General features: G+C 38.0%; 1 protein-coding gene across 1 annotated transcript in view; it reads left to right on the top strand.

The window, feature by feature from the left end:
• Window positions 1-13,573, top strand: part of OTOG (otogelin) — an 80,342-nt gene that overhangs the window by 44,531 nt on the left and 22,238 nt on the right. The window contains exons 34-37 of the mRNA XM_071761720.1: window positions 6,997-7,114; window positions 7,285-7,364; window positions 7,762-11,486; window positions 12,083-12,251. Coding sequence (XP_071617821.1) covers window positions 6,997-7,114; window positions 7,285-7,364; window positions 7,762-11,486; window positions 12,083-12,251 — 4,092 coding nt within the window. The remainder of the gene's footprint in view (window positions 1-6,996; window positions 7,115-7,284; window positions 7,365-7,761; window positions 11,487-12,082; window positions 12,252-13,573) is intronic.

The raw sequence follows: 13,573 nt of genomic DNA on the forward strand, positions 1-13,573 counted from the left end.
AGGTAATTAGAGTTGTATCTTATGAGCAGCAGTTACCTCCCTGTGAGAATACAGGCTAAATGGTATTCAGATATTTTCAGAGGTGATGAGATTGCTTACTTCTCCCCTACATTGCTGCATTAATGTACAGGCTCACAATTTTCTTCCCTGAGCTTTGTAGTGATGGTGAGATTCTCTTTTCTTGTCAAAAGCCATTACATAGACTAACACACAATTCTGTTTTTCAACTAGTTTTGGAAATACATAGCCTAGTCTATATCTTCTGGGCAATACTTGCTTTGCAGATGGTTAAGATATTATTAAGGTGAATCATGGATTCACAAAGGGAGTAGAAAACAACTGAATGTGTCTCTGAAAGATGAAGTCTGTGAATTGCTTTTTCCTTCCCTCCCTCTGGCTGTCAAGAGAGATTTTTCTCTACAGTGCATTCTTATTGCAAGCTTTGTGGCCTCCTCAAAGTTCATGTCATCCAGTACTCTGGACGTTGCCTGTAGATTACACCTCTCAAACCTTGTATTTCCCCTGAAAAACATCTTAACATCTTTACCCATGTACCCTCTCACTTGTGGAAGCTCTGCATTTTGGAGCCTTACCCACTGGAGCTTTGGGTGAGGATACGTGCCACTTCTTGGGGATCTGTGTCTGGTTCTCTTATGTTTCTTGTACAGCTACAGCTCTTGAATATACAATGTAAACTGCTATGAGAGTGTACCCACCTGAGAGATTCCCATTTCCTGTAACAGTATTCCCTGTCACAGTGGTCCCATTCCACTCAGGCATAAGGATCAGAAGTGTATCATATATTCTTAGGACCCTTTGTAGGAACTGAATCCAGAAGTTGCTCCTACCAGAACTGGTGACATAAAAAGACATTAAAAAGCCACGAATAAATCCAGCTCCTTTTTTGGATTAGTAAGGAAAGGAAAAAAATAATAACTGTTTTCACTTACTCTTAAATACTTGGTAACTGTGTGCTGAAATGAGAGTGGCCTTCCAGGTCAAGAACAAGGTGCAAGAACTTATATTGGCCTACAAAATGAAGCTGGTACTGTAATTTTCTTTACTGTCTACTTGTCTTGATACATCAAATGCATTCATATGACTTCATGAACTGCAGCAACAGTTATTCCTTACTGAAAACACTGGCCTTTGTGTGGTATACAAAATTCCAAAAATCACTGCAAGTGCTTATTTGTCTGTTGTAAAGCATTTTATTATGATGCAAGTTTAAATGCTTTAGTTATTCATTTACTGGGGTAGCAGAAGTATTTCAATAGGTATTCTTGGCAATATCATTTTTTAAAACCAGTTCTTCATTCTTTGAGGCTGACCTTTGCTTTGCAAGCAAAGAAATAAAATTAAATATTGTAACAAATGAAGCTTGGCCTGGCCATGTGTCACAGAGACCATGTTGAATCTCAGGACAGCCAAATCTGAAGCAGGCAGTGACTTCTATGACAGAAGAGGCCAACTGTGTACCTCGTGGAACGTCTTGTTATCAAAACATTGAATTAAAGTGTTAATGGTGGCATTGTGAATCTGCCCATGTTTTGCAGTGCATTACGCTGACAGCCTAATGCAGCTGTTGACTGGCACACTCCAACTTCAGAAAAAATGACAGATTTTGTCATTGCCAAATGCCTGTTGCTTCTTGACAAATGCTTGTAATCACAGAGCTGCTGAGGTTTTTGAACAGCAGAATAATAGAGGTAGTGCTATTACCAGGATGTTCATACAGGATTTCAAGCAAAGAGCTTTCTTTGGACATAACAAAAATATCCCTATAGTCTTTTATCTTTGAGGGAGGAATGAAGAAGTTTAAAACATGTTCCAATTCTCAGTGGTCATCCATTAAGGCAGATTGGTATGTCTTTTCAAGTGTGAAGTCTTTACCCTCTACTCATTATACCAAAAAATCCTATCTATGCCAATGGAAAACTAAAACAATTTACCTCAGCAAGTGGGATCAGATCAAGTGATCAAGAGGCATTTCATTAATCACCACATCCGAGGGCTTGGGTTTCAGAGTTTTATAAGCAGAGAAACATAGGGCTCAAATCTTTCTCCAGTGTTCTTTCACAAGGCCCAGCCTGCTGATGTAGGGTAATTACATGGTCTAAAAATACAGCAGCATTTGTTTAAGTTAATGGAAAAGTTATACCAGCTCCAGAGTGCACAGGCAAAAGCGTATTGAGTTTCCTGCTGACTATTGTAAATGCTTTGCATATTAGATCAGAAAGTCTTGAACCAGGAACAGCTATTCCTGAGGAATCAGAGGATAAATATTGGGAGCAGGATAATAGTCCCAGTAAATCCCCTTGGCCAGAAAGTTCCTCATGAGATTTCTTCATGCTCTGTGACGCACATTCAAAAGGAAGAATTTTAAATGACCTGATCACAGCCACAGATACATGGTTGTTTCAAGTCAGCTGACGTGTCACTTCTTCCACTTTCATAGCAATAAATATTGTCACATTGAAATACTTTGACTATAAATTGCACAGATATGAAGGGCTAAAACTCCAAAGTATTTTCCATGAGAAGTCACTTCAGCTTTTAAATTGGGTGGGTTTCATTATATTTAGCTTTGTCTGCTGCCCTATCCACAAAAACGTGAATAGTTGAATCTGTGTATCTAGAATACACTTCAAAGAAAATACATTTTATGTTCTGTGCAGGACATTCTACTGACAGTGGATTGGTATGATTTCAGTCAAAAGAAAGAATACCTTTAGTCTGCCCAGATGGACAAGCACAGAGGTGTCGTAATAGTGAATAATTCACATTTGAAATTGTTGGGGAAATTAGTTGATGTAGGGAACTGCTGATACCTGTAGTTTTCTTACCCTTTTTAAAAACTGTACTCAAGCTTAGCTACCTTGTACTTTCCATAGAATTATCATTTTAGGCTTCACCTATTTAAGGTCCCAGCAAATTAATTTTGTGTGTTATAAAAATGTGACTTGTTGCTTATAAAGTCTGCAGCAAAGTTCTTAATATTATTTATGTGTATTAAAAATTAGTTTGCTGTAAATATGACTCATCTCAGAATTTTCAGCTAAAATTCAGATCTCAAGGTGCACTAAATGTGTGCATACCACACAGAGGTATTTATCAATATTTGACTTTTAAAGGCATTTTGCCTTTTTTTTAATGTTTGTATCTGAATTTAACGGAAACATTGAAAAGCAGTACAAAACTGAAAATTAATTAATTTAAATGAAAAAGTTTTCTGCAATATCATTTTGCATCCCCTGTCAGATTTATACATTGACTGTTTTAACTTCAACTTACTTTTGCCCATTTAAATCAGTAGAATTAATTTTGTAGAACATCCTGTTCTACTAAGAATGAGTTGCTCTTAATTTTAATTTGAGCTTGTATTCTTTGTCTGTCTAAAAGATCATGATCTGGGGCCTGGGACTGGATAATGCTGAGCATCTGCTGTTCTACCTGCAGACCCCGGGTATGCCACTGAACACCTCTGCTCAGCACCTCTAGGACTCAGACTGAGGTTACTATAGAATTGTAACATCTTTCCTATTTGTATGACAAACACAAACGTTTGACCTCTCATTTTTGGCTGAATAAATAGCAGATTGAATAGTTAACTTAAAATGATTATATTAATCTCATATATAACAGTAAACTGAAACTAAAGTGTTGGAGAGGCTGATAATAATACTTTGCTTTCAGTCATGTTTTGACTGTGCAAAAAGTTCAGTTTTTCCAGTGATATTTACTTTTTCAGCTTGCAGAAACGTTCAAGTCATGGGCAGAGTTAGTTAGTAGTTTGTGTGAGTTAAGTAGCTGGATAGGATTTCATGTTTCTAAACTTGTAACTGAGGAGATAGACAATCTATGTTACTAAGCAGAGTTTTGCTGCCATTATAAATAGAACTGATTTTAAAGAAGATTTTGTTCCTACTAGTTTGTTTGTTTCTTTTTTAAATATTTGGGAAAAGTAGCAAAACAGAAATGTTAAGTGACAGCTAAAATTTGAATACTTAATTTTTACACTATTTTCAAAACCTTACATAAGAACATTTTGAATTTTACAGAGTTTAAAAAGTAAATAGTCATTATTTGAGCATAGCATGGAATAACATGTAATTTCTCATTCTGAGGATGGCAGATTTTGTCACTGTGAAGTGAAAGTCAACATAGAAAACAAAGGCAGGTTGGGACTTGTGGACAGTAGAAATTGTCAACACACAAAGAAGTGGCCAAGTTCCTGAGAAAGGTTCTTGTGGCTCAATGGCACACTCTGTCAGTGATTAAATAAACAAAATTCTTCGTTAAATGATAACAACTGCCCTTATTACTGCAGAATTATTTCTGAATGTGACTAAGAAGGAAAATCCTAAGTTACAGGGGACAAAATGCTTCTCTGATCTCCAAAAAAAAGTGAGAAAACAATGGAGCAGGGGGATATCTTTCTGTGTATTATCTTTGGCAACACCAGCACCTGCATTCACACAAGAGCTATCTAAGCTTTCTGCAGTCCTGTCACATGTTGATGTGCACAGCTCCTGTTAGGTAAAGAGCTATGGGCTATTGGCATGTCAGCTGGAGACACTGGCATCCAGGGCATAATTCACCATTCTGTGAAGGATTTGCTGTGTCACCGAACAGGAGACAAATGCTGGTACACTTCACCAAGAGACAAATGGGTTTTTTCAAATGCCATGACAAATCCTTTTGGGGAACACATGCCTGATATAAGAAGCTTGACTCATTGTCTGTAAACTATGGGTCATTCTTTGGTTGTGAGTGAACTGTGCTGTTGCACTGAGTACAGTAAGCTCGTGTTACTGGTTGCTGAAGGGGGAATTTAATTTAAGTATTAAAAACATGGGAAGCATGTGGTGGAGGTGGCTTATTAGGATCGTGGTGATAATAAAGCATTTGAGCCTCGACACTGATGAAACCCATAGTTTCTGAGCTCTGACAGTTTCTGTCATGAGAATAGCAGCATCATAATAATATTAAAGCTGAAGTTTGTCTAGTGTGGAAGCTATTGTCTAAAATCAATACAGGGAGTGAGAGGAATATTTCAGTTTAGAGAGAGGAATGCTTGAATGGCTTATAGCATTGTTTTACTGCCTTTCCCTCTAGTTTAATGATTGTAAGTGGCAAAATAGTCTTTTTTTTTTAGCTAGGTATAAAGATACTTGTTTCACATTAGTTCAGAGCATGACTCTGTGTACCTTTCTTCTCTCCTTCATTTTCTGTCCAATCTCTATTTAGCCTGAATTTTTAAAGCAGAAACTGCGTCTTGCTGTGTCTTGTTTTGTTTTGTTTGTGGTGTTTGTTTGCTTTCTTTGGCTGTTTGTTTTTTAAACAAGGGCACGCACATCCAATCATTTAGGTCCTTGGCTGCTAAGACGTTCCAGAAATTATGCTGTCAAATAGTGAAAACTTCACATGATAAATGACTGAACTGACATTGTCCTAGTGCTGGAAAGACATACTTTCCCATAATTCATAACAAAGCACAGATTTCATTATATCTGATAGGTTTACTGAGACAGGCCAAAAACTTCTGAGATATTAGAAACCAATTTAAGCAATATATTCAACTCCTACTGTAGGGATTTGATCTGTTCTTTTATATAATTTACACATTAATATTGTTTGCCTCAGTATACTGAATCTAAAATCCCTCTCTAAAATCCCTTGGCTGGAATTTAAATGTTCTACAGGTCATACAGTGCATACAAAACCCCATGCCATTAGTCAGCAAAATGAAAGGAAACAATTCCCTTCCTCCATTAGATTCAAGGTTTAAGAAACTCTAGATTAGCTTCAGTAGCAGGGGTCATAAAAGAATTCAGTGATGTTTATGTAGCTTTTTGTGGGAATGTAACATCATAAATGCATTTGTTACTGTCGTAAGAATTGTGTTTCCAAAAGCAGTGACAGGTTACATCCTCGGTTAGAGTGCTATGCCACTAGATGGCAACATATACAACACTTCCTTGAGTTGGATTTATACTTCTAAATAAATAGTTTGTATTTAAAAAGAAAACTGTAATTATTATTAATGGCAGATAGATAATGACTCAAAAGTGCAGATGTCCCTAAATTGTAGGAAGAACAAAATCTTAAGATCTTCACAGAAACAAACCTACCACATCCAAGCTGATGTAAAAGCTGTTCTGTGTATCTCAGTCAAGCCAAGATCAGCAAAACCTAAAATCAGAAAGACTTAAAGATGAAAAGCAGAAAAATTTTCTAAACAGCAAGCATCTTCTTACTGATCATTTATGTAAGTATTGTTTAAGAGCAGTTATTTTTCATAGCCTCAGAGCAAGCTAGCTCTAAGATGGGGTTAACCAATCTGGAGGGGGACACAGGTATCATGATTGTTGTATTCTGTAAATGTAAGGGAAGTGTTCCTGCCCTGAGTGCTGTAGGAAGGAGCTGAGGAGGAGGTGGGTGGGTGGGCTGTCCTACCTGAGGTACTGAAATCCAGATCTATCCTGGAAGTCATGCAGGTGTGGGAAGAGCCCCTGGGCTAATCCAGCAGCGTGTGGGAAACTGTTCTGCTTGCAGACAGGGCAGGATTATTTTTTTTTTAGTAAAAAAGGAAGCATGATACTGCATTTGAACACAAAAGTGCATGTCACACATGATGGCTGACACATTTTGTTTTCCCTCAGATTTTGCACTCAGTCTATTTCTTCTTTACCTTAATTTTATAAAATTAATGTATAATTGAATAAGCACTGGAAAGATAGCTGATTCTTAGTTCTGTTTATTCTTGATTTCACATCTATCTGAATTTTTCCTTTGATAATCAATTATGTGGATTTGAAGTCTTAATTAATAAACACTCTATGTTTTCTAAAGACCTTAGCAGTCAAAAACATCTTGCCAGTTCTAGAGAAAACAGAAACAAGAGATCCAGAGCTGCAGTGAACTTAAAGCATGCTTCCTATGTGTCTTTGTGTGTTTCTGGTAATATATGGAAACATTTTGGTTGTTTTTCAGATGTCAAATTTAAGTTTTCATCCCGTTCTGCATGTGAATGGCATTATGATCCCTGTACAAGCCCCTGTTTCAAGACGTGCAGGGACCCATTGGGAAAAACCTGTCAGGCAGTACCAAAGTACGTATATACATTGTTAAAGAAAAACATAGGGGAAGGCACTGAGGTTTAGATAGAAAAACATCATCTACTTAAAGACTTTATAAATAAATAAATTGTTTTCCTAAAATTAAATGCTCAGTTCAGAAGATACTCTTAAGCTAGTTAATGCTAATTGCTTTTCTTTTTAGAGTGGAAGGATGTGTCCCTGCCTGTCCTCTCAATATGTTGCTGGATGAAGTCACTCAAAGATGCGTGTATTTTGAAGACTGTATGTTTGAAAATATATATATATTGTGTATGATATTTAGCTTATTAATTTCTTAGTTCTTTAGTGATTTTTCCAAATGTCAGTGCTTAAATGTGTGTAACTATGACCATAGTTATATGAATCTTCAGCTCACCAAACATGTATTTATTTAGCTCTTCAAAATTCTGAGACAAATTTTAAACTAAGGATGATCATTCTTCATAAAACATTTCAGTAACATTAGATGTTGAGCAAATAATTTAATGAATTTTTGTTCGTCTATGAATTTTAGAAGTTTAAAGGTAACAGAAAAAATCAGAATTACATGAGTTAACATATTTCCCTTGTATCTCTGCTAGCTTCATTGCTGTAATTATTTGTAATTTTCAGACTACTGATGATTTGCATCTGATTTCAGGCATTGAACCTGCAGGTGAACCTCAGCTTTTGTCCCCCAGCATTCAAACAGCAGCAGTTTCACACACAGAACCCAGTGTAAGTTTGGCAGCAATCAGTGAAGCAATAACTTCAGTTCCTGTACATGAAGCAAAGGATGCAGAAACAGCACTTGCTTCAACTGAATTTTCAGCTTTTACATCTAGCACAGCACTCCCAGCCATAACTTTATCACCAAATATTTCTTCACAATCAACAGAAATGACCTCAAGGAGAACCACTACAGCAATGTCCAGGACAACAGATTTTAATGTAAGCTTATCTTCTCCTGCTGACAGTTCTCCATCGTTTCCATCTGCTGTCAGTTCAGACACTTCCACAAAGATACAGCTGATAAGTAGTGGTTCCACTAAGTTGTTGAGGGCTACAGAACCTCAAATGGCAACTGTTACACATGCAGTCACTACAAGCACAGAATCAGAAATCAAAACCTTTTCTACTTCTGTTTTTACTGGCACACCACTTATTCTTAAAACAACAGACTTGCCAGTCAAAACTAAAATGATAGAAATATCAGAAATAGCCACAGCAGCACTTCCCACAAGAGAAGCACAAGTAAAACCAGAACAACTTACATTTTCATCCAGTTCATTTGAAGCAATAACAGAAAAAACTACTTTGTATCTGCCTCAGTTTTCCACCCCACCACCTCCACGTATGATTTCATACCCCCCACCAGCAAACCTAACAGGAACTACAGGAGAGACAAAAGAAAGCATAGTGCAGTCTTCTACCAGGGTAGCCAATGTCACAGTAGCATCATTTCCTCCTGTGATCACCACTTCATCTTTGTTAAAACCAGCATCTTCAGCAACAACAAAAGAGTCAATTGTTTCAACTGAACAAAGTGTGAAGACCACATTTTCACCAACACCCACACGATCTGTTTCATTGGGAAAGACAATCACAGAACCTCCTCTTGAAATGGTTCAGCGGCTGACTGGGACTTCAGGAATACCTTTCACTACAGTGTTACATCCAAAGACAACAACTCTGCAGATTCAAGAAAGGTCATCAGGAACAACTTTATCACCATTTACAACACATAAAAAGGAAACTCCCAAGACAGCATCTCATGTGGACCATATGTCAAGTTCCTATTTCCCTTCATATTCCCTACATCCTAGTTCTACAACTGAAATATCCATTACTCTTTCTACAGAGAGCCCCGTTCCTGCTCCTGCTTCTCCAGCTTCAGGTGAACTAAAAAAAACATTTAAAACTGTTTCAACTACAGGATATCCCTCATACATGGTTCTAAGCACAACAGGGTTCCTGACTACATTAAGCACTAAATATCCTGTTGTGGCTGAGACTTTCAGAGTGACACCTTTGTCTTATGATGTAACACCCAAAGTAACACCACCTCTTGATATAGCAGCAAAGTTGACGGAAATACCTACTGAATATGTGTCAGCTCTGGTTTCAAGAACAGTGAAGACAAGCACTTCAGCATATTCAGGTAGTGTTACCACATCAGCAATGAAAACCTCTCTCTCATCAAAAGAAACCACCAGAGTTCCTTTTGTAGATACAGAAAGAGAGTCAGCTCAAAGAACATCCATCACTGTATCTCCACTTACTCTCCTTAGTGGAACTGAAACCACACTGATGACAACACAGCCTGATAAATCACAAGCAGAAGATATTACTAGCATCTCTTCTAAAAGGTCACCTGTTTTCCCTTTTTCACCATCAAGTTCTCTATTCTCTTTAAATGTTTCTCTTCCTTCACTACCCTCATATGGAAAAGAAACATCACTGACAGCTCTTAGTCCTGTGCCTACATCTCATGAAATGATCTCTTTATATCCAAGAACAACTAGAGAAAAATCTATGTTACCAACAGAAAAGACCTCTCCAGTCCTGAATTTCTCTTCCTTATCCACTATAACAGAACAATCAGGTCCAGAAACAACAGCATCACATGACAGATCACCAGGCAAAGCCATTTTAAATATCACTTATGCCACAATATCTCCATCCTCCAAACTCAGCAGTGAGCTCATAACAACTGAAAAAGTAATGGCAGTCAGCGAAAAATCAACTCTGCCCCCTTCTATTGTACTTCCAGTAACAAAGCCTTACAGTTTTTCCACCTCTCAGTATACAGCAGGTAAATCAGTTTCTTCACCTTCTTTAGCACAAATGGCACCAGAATTAACAACCACATCAAAATATCCAGCAGAAACTGAAACAGCCTTGAAATCTACAGACCAAAGTAGAGCAGAAGCAGGAAAACTTACAGCAGCTGCAGCTCAATCTTCCTTTCCTCTGTCTTCAGTAAGTTCCTTCTCTTGGCAGTCATCTTCAGGAGATAAACTTCCAGTACAGACCACAGCTACACGGAAGGACACGGAACTTGGTCGTCAGACTTCTGAGTCTTTGTTGACAAGCCAAAGCAGTGCCCCAGTTTACCACTATCCTGCAGAAACTCTAAGAATATCCACTGGTCAGCCTCAACACGTCTTTAGTACAACTGAAGCTACATCAGAATTGACTTCTTCAACCCACTTAATCACCCCACTGCCTGAAGGCACTCATTCAAGTGTACTGCCTCCCTCAGAAGGTCCTACAGGAGTTATTTTACCAACTGTAAAAGAGCTGCATTTAACTGATTCAGTCAGGCAGCCATATATATCAAGAACATCTGCTTTGCCATCTACAGTCCCAACAACCACTTACTTAATTTTTGGCACCAGAATTCTCTCTTCCCCACCAGAAGTGCTTTCAGCTTCCTCTTCTGCAGCACCAATTAAAAAAGACTCATTTGATTCATTTTCCACACAAAAGACAGGTACTGATCTAAAATTTACAGGGCACACCTCCTTTACTCTTGGTTCAAATCAAACATTTGAAACTACCACAGTTTCATCAGAATCTAAGCCAACCACTTCCTCAGTTTTGCTACCTGAAACAACAGCAATTCCCATCATGACAGGGAATGGGCCATTTACATCAACAAGAAAAATTGGTACAGAGGAAACTGTGGTGTTGCCTCAGCAAGTCACACTTTCAACCACTGCCTCCAGTTCCATGTTTCTAGCAAGTACAATGTTGTCAGCTACAGCCCATTCATCAGCTTCAGTCTCTTCAATCCTAAGCAGTCCTGGGAAAAATATTAGTATTGTCTCAGCAGCTTCAGACAAAGCAGAATCCACCACAAGCTCTGTGACTCCCACCTATTTTTCTGTTACTTCAGAAGTGAAAGGAGCTGTTCCTATCGATACTGTAAAATCTGCAGAGCCAGAATTTAGAACAGAAGTCCAAGCTGTCCATGCTCAAGGTGCTGCTGTTACTCCAGAAACACCTCAGATGTTTTACTCTCAGTATTCTACAAACACAACTGCAGTGCCTTCTAATGTAAGTGTATCAGCACTGCCCACTGTACATTCATCATCTGAATCAAAACCTTTTGCTTCTACAGCTGTATCACTGGTCAGTACGACTCAAACTTCAAAATCTGTAATATCATCTGAGGTACAAACACCTTCTGCAAGTTCTCTGCTAATGATATCTGACCATCCAAATGACACAACAGCTCCATTGGTTTCATCATTTGCCTATTTATCTACCAAACCACTTCATGGCATGACTACACCATTTTCTGATGGACTAACTGTGCCAGGAGTCACAGGATCACCTTTTATGTTACCTAGAGGAACAACAGCTCAACAAACTTGTACAGTGAGTAACTGGATTTATTTGTTGGATTTTGAATATCTCTTTGTTATACACTAAAACATTGAGCCATACTTTGATGTTTAGGATTTGCAGTATCTGTATTGTACAGGGAGCCCTGTTATTTTCTCTGTTGTATTGGAAACTTTGGATGTTGTGATTGTGCATGAGTGTTTCTGTAGGGGCTATAATACACTTTGTTTCAGTCCTCAGTTTTCTGAAGTTGTGTTTTCTTTGGCAAAATATGGTGTTTCATGTTGTTCAATGGCAGTTTTTTGTCACGTTGCTGTCCTTGAAGTGTCTTTCCAGAGGTCCCTGTTATTCTGCCTACTTGTGACCTTCTATAATTTTCCTTTTCAACTTTTAATGTGAAGTTAAAAATTCAGTAATCCTCTTCTCTGCTTTACAACGGGACATCAATTTAAAGCTATTTGAGTTTTCATAGGTTCTCTTCATTGGCAGCTTCCAGAAGTGTCACAGGGATTCATAAGTATTCTGTACCTGAACAATATGAGCCCTAGATTTCAGCAAATAATCTGCAATACTTTGATGCCAGTTTGATAAGAATGGTAACCTGTGTCTTTTTATTAAATATGCCTTAGCCAATCACAGAGAATGAGTGCATAAAACACATTTGCTTGGATGGACAACTGATCCAGATTAATACCTCACAGAACTGCCCATACAATGCGACTCAGCCCAGCTGTGGAGTTTTAGGATTTGCTACTCAAATGAATGGTGACAAATGCTGCCCAAAGTGGGAATGTGCTTGTAAGTTTTAATTATGCAGTACTTTTGAAGTCAATTTAGGTAACATTTTAATGCATGTGCAGAAAAAGCTAAGAACTGATACTTCTGTATCCTGGTGTAGAAATAGAAGATGCATGTTGTACAGGTTATTCTTTGTCTAATACAACTTGTAATTCTAGTTCTACACCCAGGGAAATAAAAATGCTCATTTATTGTAGAATAATCCTCCTGCCCAGCTCTAGGTATCTTCAGTGGACATGTCTATGCGTGGCTTACATCTATTTGTGTTCTTTCTCATCATATTATGATAGAATAATTTGTCTTGGAAGGGACCTCAAAGGTCATCTAGTCCCCCTGCAGTAAGCAGGCACACCCTCAACTACATCAGGTTGCTCAGAGCCTCATAAAGTCTCACCTTGAATATTTTCAGGGATGAGGCCTGGACAACCTTCCTGGGCAGCCTGTTCCCTTTTTCTGCTGCCTTCATGTTAAAGAATTTTTTCCTAACATCCAATCTAAATCTACTTTTCTCTATTTTAAAAATATTGCCCCTTTTCCTGTCACTACAAGCCCTTGCAAAAGCCCCTCTCCAGCCTTCCTGTAGGTCCCCTTCTGGTACTGGAAGGTCATTATTATGTCTCCCTGGAGCCTTTTCTTCTCCAAGCCGCATCCTTCCTGTGCTGAGGGCTCCAGAGCTGGACACAGTACTCCAGGTAGTCAGTTGATTTTTTTATTCATCTTGTATCTACTTCAAGATCAGAGGATTCATAACATTCTGTTCATGGTTTGGGGACTCTGGAAGCTTAGCTGTACTGTTGTGTACAATTTCTAGGTTAAATTATATAGAACTGACCAGGAAGAATCCAAACCTTAGAAGTAATTCAGTTTCATCCAGAATAGCAAAGAAAGGATGTAGAGAGATTAACAGTGCAAATTTCTGCTCATACTTTAGAGTGAAATAATGAGGAGTAGAAATCCAAGCCTTTTGAAACACAAAAGCTTTAGTAGTAAGAATGAGTAGAAGGAAACTTTCTACATAAAGTCCTGCTTGAGGAACAGGACAGGAGGGAACAAGATTGTCATGCAGGGCTTTTTGATAGTTTGAGATTTGTAAGAATTGCAAACCTTTGCTGGCAAGAACATAAGAAAATAATTGATTTTAGAGGTCTGTAGGTATGTGACTTTGTTTTCCATTTACAGAGATGCAGTAGAGTCAAATATCTCTGAAAATATGTGCTGCCTATATGAAACTCTAGTAAGCTAGTTCATCTTATATTGTTTACTGTTGTGTCTTCATATTTTGTATTATTTACAGAAACTCTCAAGTAAATTAGAAAAAATAT

Source organism: Heliangelus exortis, chromosome 18 (assembly GCF_036169615.1).
Source record: "Heliangelus exortis chromosome 18, bHelExo1.hap1, whole genome shotgun sequence".
Classification (NCBI taxonomy): domain Eukaryota; kingdom Metazoa; phylum Chordata; class Aves; order Apodiformes; family Trochilidae; genus Heliangelus; species Heliangelus exortis.